Source organism: Podarcis pityusensis, assembly GCF_964106645.2.
Source record: "Podarcis pityusensis genome assembly, chromosome: 3".
Classification (NCBI taxonomy): Eukaryota; Metazoa; Chordata; class Lepidosauria; order Squamata; family Lacertidae; genus Podarcis; species Podarcis pityusensis.
Window position 1 is genome coordinate 51,178,698 of NC_138026.1, and position 14,081 is coordinate 51,192,778.

Consider the following 14,081-nt stretch of genomic DNA (forward strand, 5'->3'; position numbering starts at 1 on the left):
AGTGCCTGGAACAGGTGAGGCTGCAGGTCCCTTATTTTGGCTGCTGGTCCCTTATTTTCAAGGCTGCTGGTCCCCTATTTTCAAATCTGTAAGCTGACAGCTATGAGCTATAGTAATGACATTACTGACCAGAATGGTTAGATCTCTCAGGGATGCTGGGAGTGGGCCAGTAGCTGCCAAAGGGCTACAAAGATAATTCCCTCCCTAGGATAAAGTTTCATATACAAGACTGGCTGAATTGTTGGTTTAGAATGCAAATTCTAAACCTGTGGCTTAGATGCCGTTTTAACATTTATACAGCCATGTTATATTGCAATATACAGTGGTACCTTGGGTTACATACGCTTCAGGTTACAGACTCTGCTAACCCAGAAATATTACCTCGGGTTAAGAACTTTGCTTCAGGATGAGAACAGAAATTGTGCTCCGGCGGCGCAGCAGGCCCCATTAGCTAAAGTGGTGCTTCAGGTTAAGAACAGTTTCAGGTTAAGAACAGACCTCCAGAATGAATTAAGTTCTTACCCCGAGGTACCACTGCCACATGTTGCATGCCTCTGTGGCGCAATGGGTCAGTGTGTCTGCCTGTTAACCAGAAAGTTAGTGTTTTAAGCCCACCTTGGGACAGCTGTGAGCAGGATTCCTGCAATGCAGGGGGTTGGACTAGATGACCCTCGGGATCCCTTCAAACTATGATTCGATGTTTTTGCACATGTTCTTTGAAGTTTCTCATGCTCACAGGAGGAAAGCAGCAAGGGGAAGGACCAGTAATATCTGCAATGCAGGACAGAGAAGGATCAAAATGCAAATAGGAGAGCACACCTCTCTCTCTAACAACTCTTCAGCAGCAAGAGTGGATGCAGCCAGGGCTTTTCTTGGCCACAGACACTTCCACACATCACCTGATTTTGGATTTGGTGCTGCTCACTCACACGAGCTGCATGCAAAGGGGTGAGAACAATGAAATGGAATGGTCAAGTGAAGTGGAAGAAACTATGGCTGCCTCCTCTCTTCTTGTCATGGGGCTCTTAAAGAGATAGCCTGATTGAAACTTAGCAACTCCTTTTCCACTTAATGTCCAAGTTGCCAAAACCATCCTTGCCCATCACTGTTGACAGGTCAGCTATACTATTTTTGATCTGCCACCTACAGCAGAGCATTCCAATAAATCCAGATCACTAAGCAAGCTAAACTAGCCAACTTAAAGTCTGTCTAACCCTAGACAAACATTGGTCTGTAAGGAGTAAGTGGTGCTTGACTTCAAACAGGCCATTTCCCAGACGATAAGCTCGAAATGGGATGATCATCCAAATGAACCAGATGCTTTTATTAATCAGTAAAATCAAGTGCTTGGGAGATTGTGATCTCTAACCCCCAAAAGCAGGTCTTCCAGTCGATTGCCAGATTTTTAGTTTTACTTTGGAGGCTTTCAGGACTCTGGAGAGCACTACCACTAATGGCTTATTATTTATACACCATACTTAGAAATATACTCTTAGTTTCAAGTGCTTGAAAGCATAACCACAGCTTTTAAAATCTGGAGGCCCACCAGGGTACTGGAAAGGTAGAAATTGGAAATTTGGAAATCTCCTCTAGGCTCTGAAATTAAAGACTGTTTTGAGTGGATCCAGCTGACAATGAACATCTGGTCTTTGAACACAGAAATCCAGTTAATTAATCATGCATATTCTAAAGGGCGGGTTGTATGTTGGGGTGTATTTTTATTCTCTTTATACACAGGTATAAAACAAACGGGTTTTGAATTTGACAGAGAAAAGGTTAAATGTAATTTTAAATCTCAAATCACAAGCCGGGCTTGCAGCAAAATGTTGCAGTATTTCCCCACCCTTTTAAGCGTTTGGTTCCAGAGTTCCACAGAGCAAGTCACACCTTCTCCAGCATTCTATGAACTGTATGGAGCTCAAGGCAGCTAATTCTTTCACCTACATCTTCCATCTTTTCTGTTTTGCTTTTTCATCAGACATCCCTGGAAAACACAGGGCATTCTCGTGGGCTGTTGGGAGGGTATCATTCCTTTTCCTTTACAAAATTACATCTCTATTTCCCCGGTGGGGGGCAGGGTCACCAAAATGCTTGGAAACCAGCACCTTCTTTAAGGTGCTCACATTTTACTTTGAGATTGATAGGGCCTTGACTGAGTGCACTATGAGAGGGAGCAATTAGAATCTGTCTAGTTAAAAAGAAATGTCCTGTAATATATACAGTACAGCAAAAGGGAGCATCACAGGAACACAGGAAATTACCTTATACCAAGTCAGACTTTTGGTCCATCTAGCTCAATATTGTCAACTCTGATTGGCAGTGACTCTCCAGTGTTTCAGACAGGTCTTTTGCAGCCTAATATTAAACCTGGGACCTTTTGCAGGCAAAGTACTGTTGCATGCCACCCCAATCTCTGAGCAGTGTGAGATTCCAGGGGTTCCAGGCGCTCACCCAAGGTCCATGTTTCCTTTGGGAATGAGGCACAGTGGAGACTGTGGTGTCTTTATGATATATGGTTTATTTACACATATGTACAACCTGATCATATGATGGAGTGGTTCACAGCACCCCAAAAGGATCTTGCTTCTCCCATAACCCAAACTGAAATCAAATATTGCTTTTAAACATTACTCTCACTCTCTCTCCAACTTGCTGCTTCACTTCTGGCCCGCATCACTGCAATTCTAAACTCTTCACCCCTCTAACTAACCATGAGCTGAGGGAGGGAGGCCCACCCATTTGACGTCTGGTGCCAAGCCACTTCCTTTGTTGCCTTAATAACCTAGGATATTCCCTCAACTCAGGAAGCTATCCTGCCTTATATTTTAAACTTGCTGGATCCAGGGCTTAGATGGCTCTCAAATACAGCCTACTTCTTCCCACCCAACCCCCAAACTTATAACACAATGTATTCTGCCACTGAGCTATGCCCATCCCCATCCTCTTGGTCCAATTCTATACTGGTTTATTTGGCTTTAAATCACAACGGGTTAAATGAAAGTTACTCTCAAGTAAGTGAGAATAGCAGTGCAGCTGCAGGTTTTGTTTTTTGTTTTTTAAGTAGAACTAGCTACGTGTTAGCTAATAAGTCTGGAACAAGATCCACTGTGCTTCACTTGCTTCTGACTACTTTAAAAGAACCACACCTTCATTTAAAAATTTTCATTAAAAGAACTAAATAGCATTACTATGCCTAAAGCAAGAAAAATAAAAAATACCCTGTAGTCTTTTACAAGCAAAAATCTGCTGAGCAGAACAAATTCCCCTAATCTTTCTTTTTTAAAAAAACACAACAACCTTAAGTCTTTAAGCAACAAGGGTTTTTTATTTTTATTATACATTATTGTTGCATGCAAATACCTTTCCTACCACCTGAGTGTTAATGGCTGTATCTTCAAGCAATATTAACTATTTTCAGGTGTAGGATTACCAGGATATAAAAGATCAGTAAATTAACATTTCCAGTAGTTACTTATAACATAAGAAGACCCTGTTGGATCAGACCAAAGGCCACTGGGCAGAGCAATCCTAACCTGCACTGATGTGGCAGAGGATCCAATGCTGCAGGGGGCTTTCCTGCACCCACCAACACTGTAGGGTGTTGCCAGTGCCAGCAATATCCAATGTAATGTCCTCAAACAGGGAAGGATGAGGAGAGAGAAGCAGAACAAATGGCCCACCCAAGGGTCCAGTGTATCCCAAACTGGTTTAACAGTTAGGGAGGAGTCAGATCTGGATTAATTAATTAATTTTATAATAAAATGATTTTATAATGTTTTATCATTTTACTGTTGTTAGCCGCTCTGAGCCCGGCTTCGGCTGGGGAGGGCAGGATATAAAAAATTATTATTATTATTATTATTATTATTATTATTTCTTTCTTGTACCCACTTGTTGCCAGCCCAGCAACAAAATCAAGAAATATACTGCAATGGTGGCCCCCACTGCTCTGCTCAGCCCCACTGCTCTCCAACCAGAAGTTAGGATTATTCCAGAGGACAGGATGACCCCAGTAAGGTCCAGTGAGGACTTAGCATGCTTAGAGTTTTAGAATCGTAGAGTTGGAAGGGATCACGGGTCATTGAGTCCAACCCCCCAATGTGGGGCTCAAACCCACAACCCTGAGATTAGGAGTCTCATGCTCTACCGACTGAGCTACTTAACGTCTTAGAGACCACAGAATGCTGAATGACTTGGGGGGGGATATAAAACCAGAATGGAATAGAATGGAGTGGCCTGGAAGAGGGTGTGGTTGGCTAGAGGAGGACTCCAAAACGGCAAGACTTTGTTGCAGGTCCCACTTGTTCAACTAAGTTTGCTGCTAGCTCCTGTAAATGAGGCTGGAAACAGCTCAACTGCCTCTGCTCTAAATGCTGCTGAGTTATTACCACAACAGTAGATTCCAAATTATAGCCTTCATTCCACTGGTATGCATGGCCTTCAGCATATTTGTATACAGAATTCTATTACTCTAATAAATTATCTGGCTCCTTAAGAAGGCCGGCATGTCGCCTTTACTTTATTCTCTCAAAAGAAGGCTGACTAGCATAAATAACTTCAAGCTGCATCAATAAGTTACAAAGATCCTAAAGGAATGTGGATATGTTGTCTAGAAATGATAAACTAGTTGCATTCTAACAAATTGCAGTCACTCCATTTATTATCTGCTTTACGTTTCAGCCCACTAGGAAGACTGCAGGTTATATTTTATAAATACATGGGTGTGTCTCCGCATGTATTTAATAGCCATTATACTATTCAGTATTTATATGCATTCACATATGTTTTTCCAATAATATATTACACATATATGCAATTTTTCAAGCAAGATTAGTTCCCAATCAGAAAACCCTGCAACAGACCATCTACACTGTGTTACTCATGGGGAAACCAGAAGCCTATATGTAGCTAGGTCAGCATAAATTTTAGCTAGGGGGTCCCTTTATTTTCCAATAGCCTGCTCTATCCATTTTTATTATTCTTAATTAAACTTCATAGCATTTGGCTGCTGGGGTCTGAAGTGCATTTCAGCCAAACTCTAGGATTCAGATAATCTCTCACATGTCTAGCCACTGAAACCTATGCTCCTGGGGTGAAATAATGGGATTTCAATGGAGAGAAGAGCTAGTCGCACTGTATCCGCAAGAGGGAAAGGCAGCTGGATAGTAGCCCTATTGCTCCTTGTAAACTGAGATAGATCTTGCACCCTGGAGAGGGTCATAGAAACTAAATGCTACTTCATAGTCCCGGGTTTTAGTATTTCCTTAAGCACTCTAGAACTCCCTCCTGTCTGGAGGCTGTAAGTGTTGAAGAAAAGTGGCAGCAATTACCATATAGTTTCAGGGCATGGCTGACCTACTCACAAGGAAATTGTGCAAGGAAGTGCATAAGCAAGCTCTCCCAGCCCCCCCCCCTTCTGTTACATTGCCCAGCTGTAGATTTTGCAGGTTGTTGTTTTTTCTTATACACCAACATGGCTACATTTTTAGGTGCCTTGGAAAATACCTTCTTAGTCAATTTGGCATCACTCAACACTCTCACCTAGCGCCACACAGAATATATCATCAGCTTTGCTAAAATACAGATTGCTGTGCTTCTCTTTGTTTCTGCTCTGTGCCTAACTAGGGCCCTGTGTGTATCAACTTGTGATGTGTTGAGGGAGCTGAGTAACGGGTGGCCTTTGTGTTCTCAGAAATATTGTGTAACTTGGTATCTGTAACAACAAGCAGAGATTTTTTTAAGTGCACAGTTTTGGAACCAAGTCTAAAAGCTCATAACATCCAGAATAATTTATATACTTTTTTGCTTTTTAATTCCCACCCCCCCGTGTCCCTGCTAGGGATGCAAGAAGGCATTGATTTCCATTCTGACCCATGTTCATTATGTACAGTGCTTCTGTTCTGAAGCATTTCAGCTTCTGACCACTGTAATGTAATTTTATGTAATTACATAACTAATGATGTTATTAATCACAGTATTATTATGCTATGCCCCATGATTCATTTCAATGCACAGGCCATTCACTTCAATACAATACAAAGGAAACACAACTGAACTTGGGGAAAGGCGAGTCATCCATTATGTATCATCTGAAGACTGAAAGCAGCAACAACTGATCATATTTGCTGGATTGATTTCCATTCTGGACACTGGACAAATAAGTGGACATCAGCATTTTCCTCTCCAGTTTCTGTCAGAGGTCTCCAGCATCCCTTATCCTCACTACCTCCTACCTTGGTGTAGTATCTTGCCTGATGAAGAGTTTGATAGAACTAGAAATGTTGCCCCTATTTAGTGACAGATGCATTGCCCAACTGTGTATTTTGGAGTGTCAACCCCCACTCAAAAAACAATGCTAGGAAGTTGATCCAACAGATCCTGCTCGTTAGCTGTTGTGACTAAAATGCTAGCAGGAAATGAAGAACAAGGCAATACCCTCTTACCAGCATGCTGGTAAGAACCGTCTGCCTCCCTCGGCATAGGAGCTGGGGCAGAATAATGACTCCCGGGATGTGGGGGGCAGAGCTAGAGAATGGGGAACAGGAAGGGATGAAAAGAATTTGAATCTTATTGGGAGAAAGGAAGACGGAGCTCTCTGTTCATCGCCCATCACCCTGCAATTCATCAAATTTGATGAGATTTTGCTAGGTGATTATAATTACAGCATGTCATGCTATGAGTTTCCCCCACCCCTGAAAGATAGGATTCCCCAGCTGCTGCTCAAAAATGTATGAAGCAAGACTAATTTTTTAAAAGCTAAGGATCATGGCTCTGCTGTGTGATCATTAACCTAGTAAGCTTGCAAGAGACATCACTGCCAGGAACCATTTTATAATCAGTATTTTCTGGTCTATTAACTGCAAATGAAAAGGCTTTAAAATATAATTAAAAGATCAGTAGCTTTTCCTTGCACAGTTACTGCGAAAATAATTCCAGAGCTTCTATATCTTCTGTTTCATTCTTTCTCTACTCCCCTCCCCCCTGATTTTGTACCAGGTTGCGCTGGTGCTCCTGGGACCTGATTATTTGCTGTTGAAAACAACTGTCAATGAAAGGGCATCCTTTTATTGCAAACACAATAATCTCTCTCAGTCTGCTCTTTCAGACTGACAATATTTGAACAAGAACTCCCTGAAGTCTTCCTTAGTTATCCATGCAGATGCCAATGGCTTGAAGTCACAATACCTAGTGCTGTAATGCTATTAATCTCCCAGGCGAAATGGGTTTGATCACAGGAGAAGATAACCAAGAGTTTATATAAAATCCATGTGTGCGAAAAGTTCCCCTTTCTTTGCAATGAGAGCACAAACTCCCTTATAAGCCCTTTGCACCCAGAGGATTCCTAAGGAATGCTATAGGACCAATTCTAAGAAAGCTAGTTGCACTTAAGCCCCATAGTTGTGGGTTTAACTTTCCCCAGAGCATGCCCCACATCTCATCCATTCACAGTGCATGAGGTGGGATGCCACTGCTGTGCCACCGCCACCATGACCAAGATAGGGCAGGGTGACAGCCACAGCAGGGGAAGGATCAGGCTGGCAGTGACAGCAGGTATATGCACATCTGCACCCACGACTGTCAACCCAGTGCTTCCCCAGCCATTCCAGTTCTGGCAAGTGGCAGCACTGCCACAGCTGAGAGAGCAACAGAGCAGCAGCACACCTCATGTGACATTGATGTATTCAATTCAGGATGCCTTTTATGTCATTATTTCAGCAACCAAGAATGCTGTTGCTATATGTTCACGAAATTATAAACACAGGAGTGAAGGACTATGTCTCCAAGTGCTCAATGTCCTTAAAACAGTGCTGACAGTATCTGCTAATTTTGCAGCGTGATCCTCACTTCCAAGCAAACATGATTAGGATCGTATCCAAAGTCTGGGTTTTGTTTGTACGTGCATGGGAATAATCAGAGACTAAAGATGACCAAAACAACAAAATGAGAAGCAGTATAATGAGGCTCCTCTCATCTGAGATTTTGAAAACCTAGTAGGGTGGTTAATTCAGATATGAAGAGATGGAGGAGTTCAAAATTCTCTTGTCAGTAGCACACTAAAAGCAATCCAAGATATTGAGCGAAGATATAAGAATATGTGCAACACTTGAGATTCCCTGCCTGAGTAAACAAGGAATGTTGATGCAGAATAACTACTCTGAATCAATCACTTCTGAAAGGTCTGGTATATCAGATCATATACATAAGCCCTTGGAAGGAATGCTAATGATTATAATTAGTTTTGGTTTTTCCTTTGAAGCTTCCAGTCCAGGCACAGTCAGATATAATTTCTTTAGTCCATCTGTTTCAGTGTGGCATTTCCTAGTTTCTAAGATGATGCAATAGCATTTTTATTGTAACATAATGATGTTATTGTTAAGTGTCCTAAAGATTTCAGTGTGTGTTTTTTTTTGCCAAAGGCTACAAATTCCCTTTATTAAGGAAAATAAATCTGGATGAAAGTCAAAGAGAATGCAAGATTTCAATTTTTAAACATTCAAGAAATGTTTCTTTCCCAGAAACATAAGAAAAAACCTTGTAATGGTGTGCCTGTAATAGTCAGTTCCCAACTTTCTCTTTGACTCCCTGTGACAAAGGGCAGAGAACCAATTCTGGCAGGAAACTTTATCTTCCCTGAATCTCAAAACAGGGGGTATAAAAAAGATGCATTTCCGAGGCTTTGCCTTCAGCAGCTCAAGAGGGGAAGTGGGACAGGCAATATATCAAGTGGAAGTATTGGGGAGGAGGGGATGGAGAAGCTGGGGAAGACCTTGAAAGACGTCCCAATTATCAGCCTCTCTCAAACCTTTCCTTTTGGGGCAAGTTGGACTATTGCAATCTGGTGCACATACATTTTATAGGATGGGAGCTAGTTTGAAATAGTCACTGGGTTGCTGTATTCACCCAGCTCCACTGACTTCCAGTCCATTTCTGAGCTTAATTGGAAGTGCGGATGATTAACTAATTTAAACACCTACATTGTTTAAAGCCCAAGTACATATTAGCTCATCTTTGTCCACACTAGTTCACCCAGTCCCTAAAGTCATTGTATGTCTTTTCCTGGTGTCCCGTCCCCCCGCCAGGGCCGACCCTAACATTAGGCAGAGTAACACATCTGATTCAGGTGGTAGAAGCCAAGTGGCAGCAGCCTTCCCAGCTGCTCCTTTTGAGGCTCCCATTCATTCTCCCACAGCCTTCTGCCCTCTAAACTAGGCTGCTGCCCTCAGATGCAGTAGTGGACACTGTCCCATTGTTGAAGCAAAATCTGACTGCCAGTACAGAGAGAAGTTGGAATGTGTGTGTGGGGGGGTGTCCGGCATTGCCCTTTCCCTCAGACCACAATGTCTTGGGCTGGGCCTGCCCCCTTTTGAGGAAAGGCAGATGGTGAATGAAATAGGCCACGTCTTCACCATACATTTAAAGCACTATTATACCATTGTAACAGTCATGGCTTCCCCCAAAGAATCCTGGGAACTGTGATCTTTTAAGGGCACTGAGAGTTGTTGGGAACCCCCTATTCCCCTCACAGACCTACAGTTCCCAGAGTTCCTTGGGAAAGGGGATTGATTGCTAACAATTGTAACTGAGTGGACTAGTGGTCTTCTAAGAACTCTTAAAACTACAGGATTCTTCAGGGGAAGTCATGGCTGTTAAAATGCTATAGCAGTGCTTTAAATGCATAGTGCAGATGTGGCCAAAGAACTATTCCAAGGTACTCAGCCTTGGAATGTTTCCCCAGGGAAGCTCACCTGCCTACACCGATATCAATCCAGTGCCAGGCAAAATACCTTTTTATTCTCCTAAACTTTCATTTTAAAGCCTACTAAGTAAGCCACTGAGGAAATGCTTATGTGTTGCATTGTATTTATTATGTTCTACCTGCTATTTTAATCTTATTTTTTGTTGATTTTTTTTATTTAAAAATGTATGATTGGACTGTTTTTAGTCTTTTATAATCAGCATGGATGAGGTAAGGCACAGGATAAACATTTAATGAATGCATAAATATTAAAACGTAAACTTCCATTCTATTTTCTTAGTTGCAGTTAAGGCAATGAGTAATATGTAGGCTTCATAATTGCTAGCAGCCATGAAGGACAAATGTGTGCATTTCTGAAAATAAAAACCTGATTTTTGTTGGTATTGTTTAAAATCGTCATCATACATTTCTTTCCCACTGTGGTATTTTGAGCCATACTTGACAATTTTATCTTGGCTACTCTATCAGGCTATAAAGAGGGCTTCATGCTTTCATTTTGCAAATCATAACACATCATTTCTCTCCACTAGTTATTCTTTGGATGGCTGTGATGGACTGTGAATGCCAAGTGGGATAATATGTTTTTTATAAACCAGAAAGTGTAGAAACATCTGGTTTCTTGGCAAACATGCTGAAGAATTATATTGGTGGCTCTGGTGTTTACCAGATCTGTCACATGGTTGGGCTGCAAAGGACAATCCTTTTGTTTTTTATTGGTGTTTTCCATACATTCAGCTTTTTAAAAATCAGATAAATGTACTTAGCAGTTATAACTTTACATAAAAACAGCCTGAAGGTGAAGACAGAAGCCATTTAACTCTCAATGTGTTATTTTAACACACACTAAGAACAAAAAATCCATATGATTAATATGATTATAATTGCTTGCAGTTATGGAAATAACCTGCAATCAAGATCCTTGCATCTGATAAGAGGCAGAACTTTATGAAATATTTCAAAATCTTTTCAGCATAGCCCCTGTGCATTTTTTTTCTCTTTACCTGCGGCTCCCAGCAGGAAGTCCCTGATGAGCATGCCAAAAACCATCATCACAATGTTTACTCATAGAAGAATACCGCTATTTCCTGATAGTCTTTATCAAAAATAAAACAAAGCAAAGCAAATTTCCTCCCAACAATTCATCTAAACCCTGTGGTTATTTAAGGATTATATTAAGAACATCATTTCAAACATCTGAGAGTGCGATCCTTATCAGTATTTTAAATTTCTCTGTAATCCATTTTAACTGCTGGAGGAGAAATGGGGGTAGAATAACTTTTACATTTACAAAGCAATCCAAGGAAGCAAGTCCTATTGAACTCAATGGGGCTCACTTTTGAATAGACATGTCTAGGATTGCACTGTAAGAGCATGGGTCACCAATGTGGTACCTGAGGGCACACAGCTGCCCACAGAAGCCGCCTATGATGCTCACAGGGTCTCACCCCCCTTCTGGCTTCTTCCAAGGGTAATAAATGATTTTTTTCAAGCCTAATTGAGGCATGGGGTGATTTTAGTGGGGTTACAGCTGGGGAGGGGGGGAGAGTTGCAGCATGCATGTACTGCCCAAACTGTTCCTCTGCTTTGCAAATGTGACCACAGGTCCAAAAAGAATAGTAACATCTGGTAAAGGGCTTAGGGTCTGACTTCCTTGATTTTAGACTTTGCTTGCTGCTCTAATAATGGGTGGTGTCTTCCATCCGAGGTTGACCACAAATACAAAGACTGTCTGTGTACTGGAGCTTTTTGTAGCAACCATCCAAGGCTATGGTGGGAATCACTTAGAAATAGCATAGGTAGGGTGGCACTGGGCAGGCTGTGGCACTGAGGCCCACCTGAAAGTGGTACAAGGTCCAATGGTGAATCCCAGCGTAGTGTTTGAGAAACACTGGTCTAACCTATCCTATGTTCCTAAAAACAAACAAAAGCATCCCTGAAATGTAAGTAAAAAGCAGAAAAGCAGAGGCAGAGAGACAGAAAGAACCGCTGAATTATTCATAAAGTATTTGTCCTGCCTTAACACAATGCAGCTTACCATTCACGTACGTACACACACACACACACACACACACACACACACACACTATCCAGATATAATGTAGGAAATGAGCTACAATAAGATATCTGAAATGAAGGACAGGCAACAGCTTTTCTTCTCTGAAGTACATCTGGGGACATCTGATACACTTTAAAGAGGGAAATTACTGCCACCAAGAATTATTTCTAATTGATGAAGGGCACTCATATAGAGAGGACCGGACATAATGCAGATCTGAAAATGACATTTCCCTGAAGTACATGGCTATTTAGATCTGAGACACCAGTTGTTATCTGAACAGCCTGAACTTAAATCATGTTTACTCAAATCCCACTGATTTCAAGTGGGTTTACTTCAAAGTTTAGGTTGCTTCAGACTGCAATCTTACTGCAGAGTCTCAAAGCTCGACATTCTTTGATCACATTTGAACTCTGTCCTCATTACAGAGCTTGTATTGCTTCAGGTTGTTATTGTTCCAGATGAGGACAGCATTTTGAGTCCCTCATCATAAAAACTAATTTACTTCTCATGATCTCTTTGGCTCAGCTGCTTCAAACCCTGTCTGGGCCCCAAGTTTACGAACAACTTCAAATTCCCAAATCAACCTTAACCTTATTTTTGAAGGCAATTTTACCAGCATATGGGGCTACCTGCCATAATGGAAATAGATTTGCTAGGCTGAGATTAAATAAATGTACCAGTCTAGCACTCATGACTTATGGTTGCCTTACGATATTCATTGTCAAAGGATGCCTTTTATTCCAGAATACACATCCTGTGGATGCTCCAGATTTCTGTAGAATATTTCCAAGGTCACTTTTTCAGATTAGACAGCTACACAGGGCCCCTCACTTTACAGTTTGGTGACAGCTTTACCAGCTCAGTCTCAGTGCATGCCTCACCACTTATTTCATACATATATTGTATTTTATTGTACTATAATCTGAATTACGCAGAATTAAAATTGTAATAAAACAAAATACAATATAAAAAAGAAGCAATAAAAACAAAAATCCCATATTCAACCACAAATCGACAAACATGCCACAGACCACCTGAATAAAGCTCACATGCCACACACGCACACCCAATAATCTTGGGAAGAGCAGTTTAACAGTGCTGGGAATTGTAGTTCTGCTGGGCAAACTACAGCACCTACAATTCCTGGAGGCTGGATGTACTTTAAATGTAGGATGCATAAACAGCCAAGAGAGAAAGAAAAGAAACCATCCCTTTTGCGACTCTCAGCAGAACTAGCAGACAACCCAAGGCCACCTCATAATTTAACATCATGTCCTGGCAACCTCAGGGCCTCAATGCATCGTATTGCAAGGGGTTGGACTAGATGACCCACCGGATCCCTTCTATGATTCTGGGATTCTCCTCCATACGATTACCTCCTCACGCCCACCAGGCCTGAACCGAGCCACGTCTCAAGCAGCAGCAGCAGCAGCAGCAGCTCCCAAGTGAAGGGTGAACCACCGACCGCACGGAGGCGGCCATTCTTACCTTCTTGCGGGCGTCGCTCGGGGGCGCCCCCTGGAGGCAACAGGTGGGCTCGGCTGGGCCCCTGCGGCGGCCGCTCCTCACATAGGTCACCTGCCGCCTGCTGGTCGCCTCGTTCGCCTTCTCAGCTCTGCGAGCTCCCGGCGGCGGCGGGAGAGGCGGTTTGCGCGCCTCCTTGGCGGGCTCTGCGGCGTCCCAGGAGCGCCGGAGCCCCAGCTGCAGCAGGCAGAGGAGGAGGGTGGCGGAGAGCAGGCAGAGGCGCAGCGCGCAGCCCTTCCCCGGCCGCCTCTCCTGGGCCGCCGCGCAGCGCCACGGGCTCATGCTGCCGCCAGGGTCCCGGGCGAGCGCGCGGCTCTCCTCTCCGCGCTCCTGCCGCTGGGCGCGTGCCTCGCCCAAGGACACATGCCGGGGAAAGTTTGGGCTCTGGCTGGCGGTAGTTCCGCCCCTCTCCTCCTGCCCCAGCCGAGAAGCGGAGGGCGCCTCAGAGCCGCCGCCTCCCGGCCACCGGGCGAGGAACGCGAGCCTCGCTGCAGCTCTTGGCATCCACCGCGGGGCTCTGCGGGTCCCTCGGTCCTCCTCTTGCTCGCTCATCGACGGAGCAAGCAGGAGAGAGCATGGCCGGGTCCGGTGGGGCTTGGTTGGAAAAGCGGCGCAACAGGTAGAAGTTAACGGAAGGCAAAGGAGGATGGCGGGAAAAGTTGGCCTTTCTTGCAGCGCTTTCCAACTTTCCCTTGAAGTTATGCCATCGGAGCCGGCTGTCCTGTGTGGCTGAGTTCGGAA

The 14,081-nt window shown here is 43.3% G+C and overlaps 1 protein-coding gene across 1 annotated transcript in view; it reads right to left on the minus strand.

Annotated features, from left to right (window-relative positions):
* Positions 1-14,081, minus strand: part of METTL24 (methyltransferase like 24) — a 79,231-nt gene extending 65,150 nt beyond the window's left edge. Inside the window, exon 1 of the mRNA XM_081000394.1 lies at positions 13,305-14,081. Within this exon, the coding sequence (XP_080856520.1) occupies positions 13,305-13,892 (588 nt within the window). The 5' untranslated portion in view covers positions 13,893-14,081. The remainder of the gene's footprint in view (positions 1-13,304) is intronic.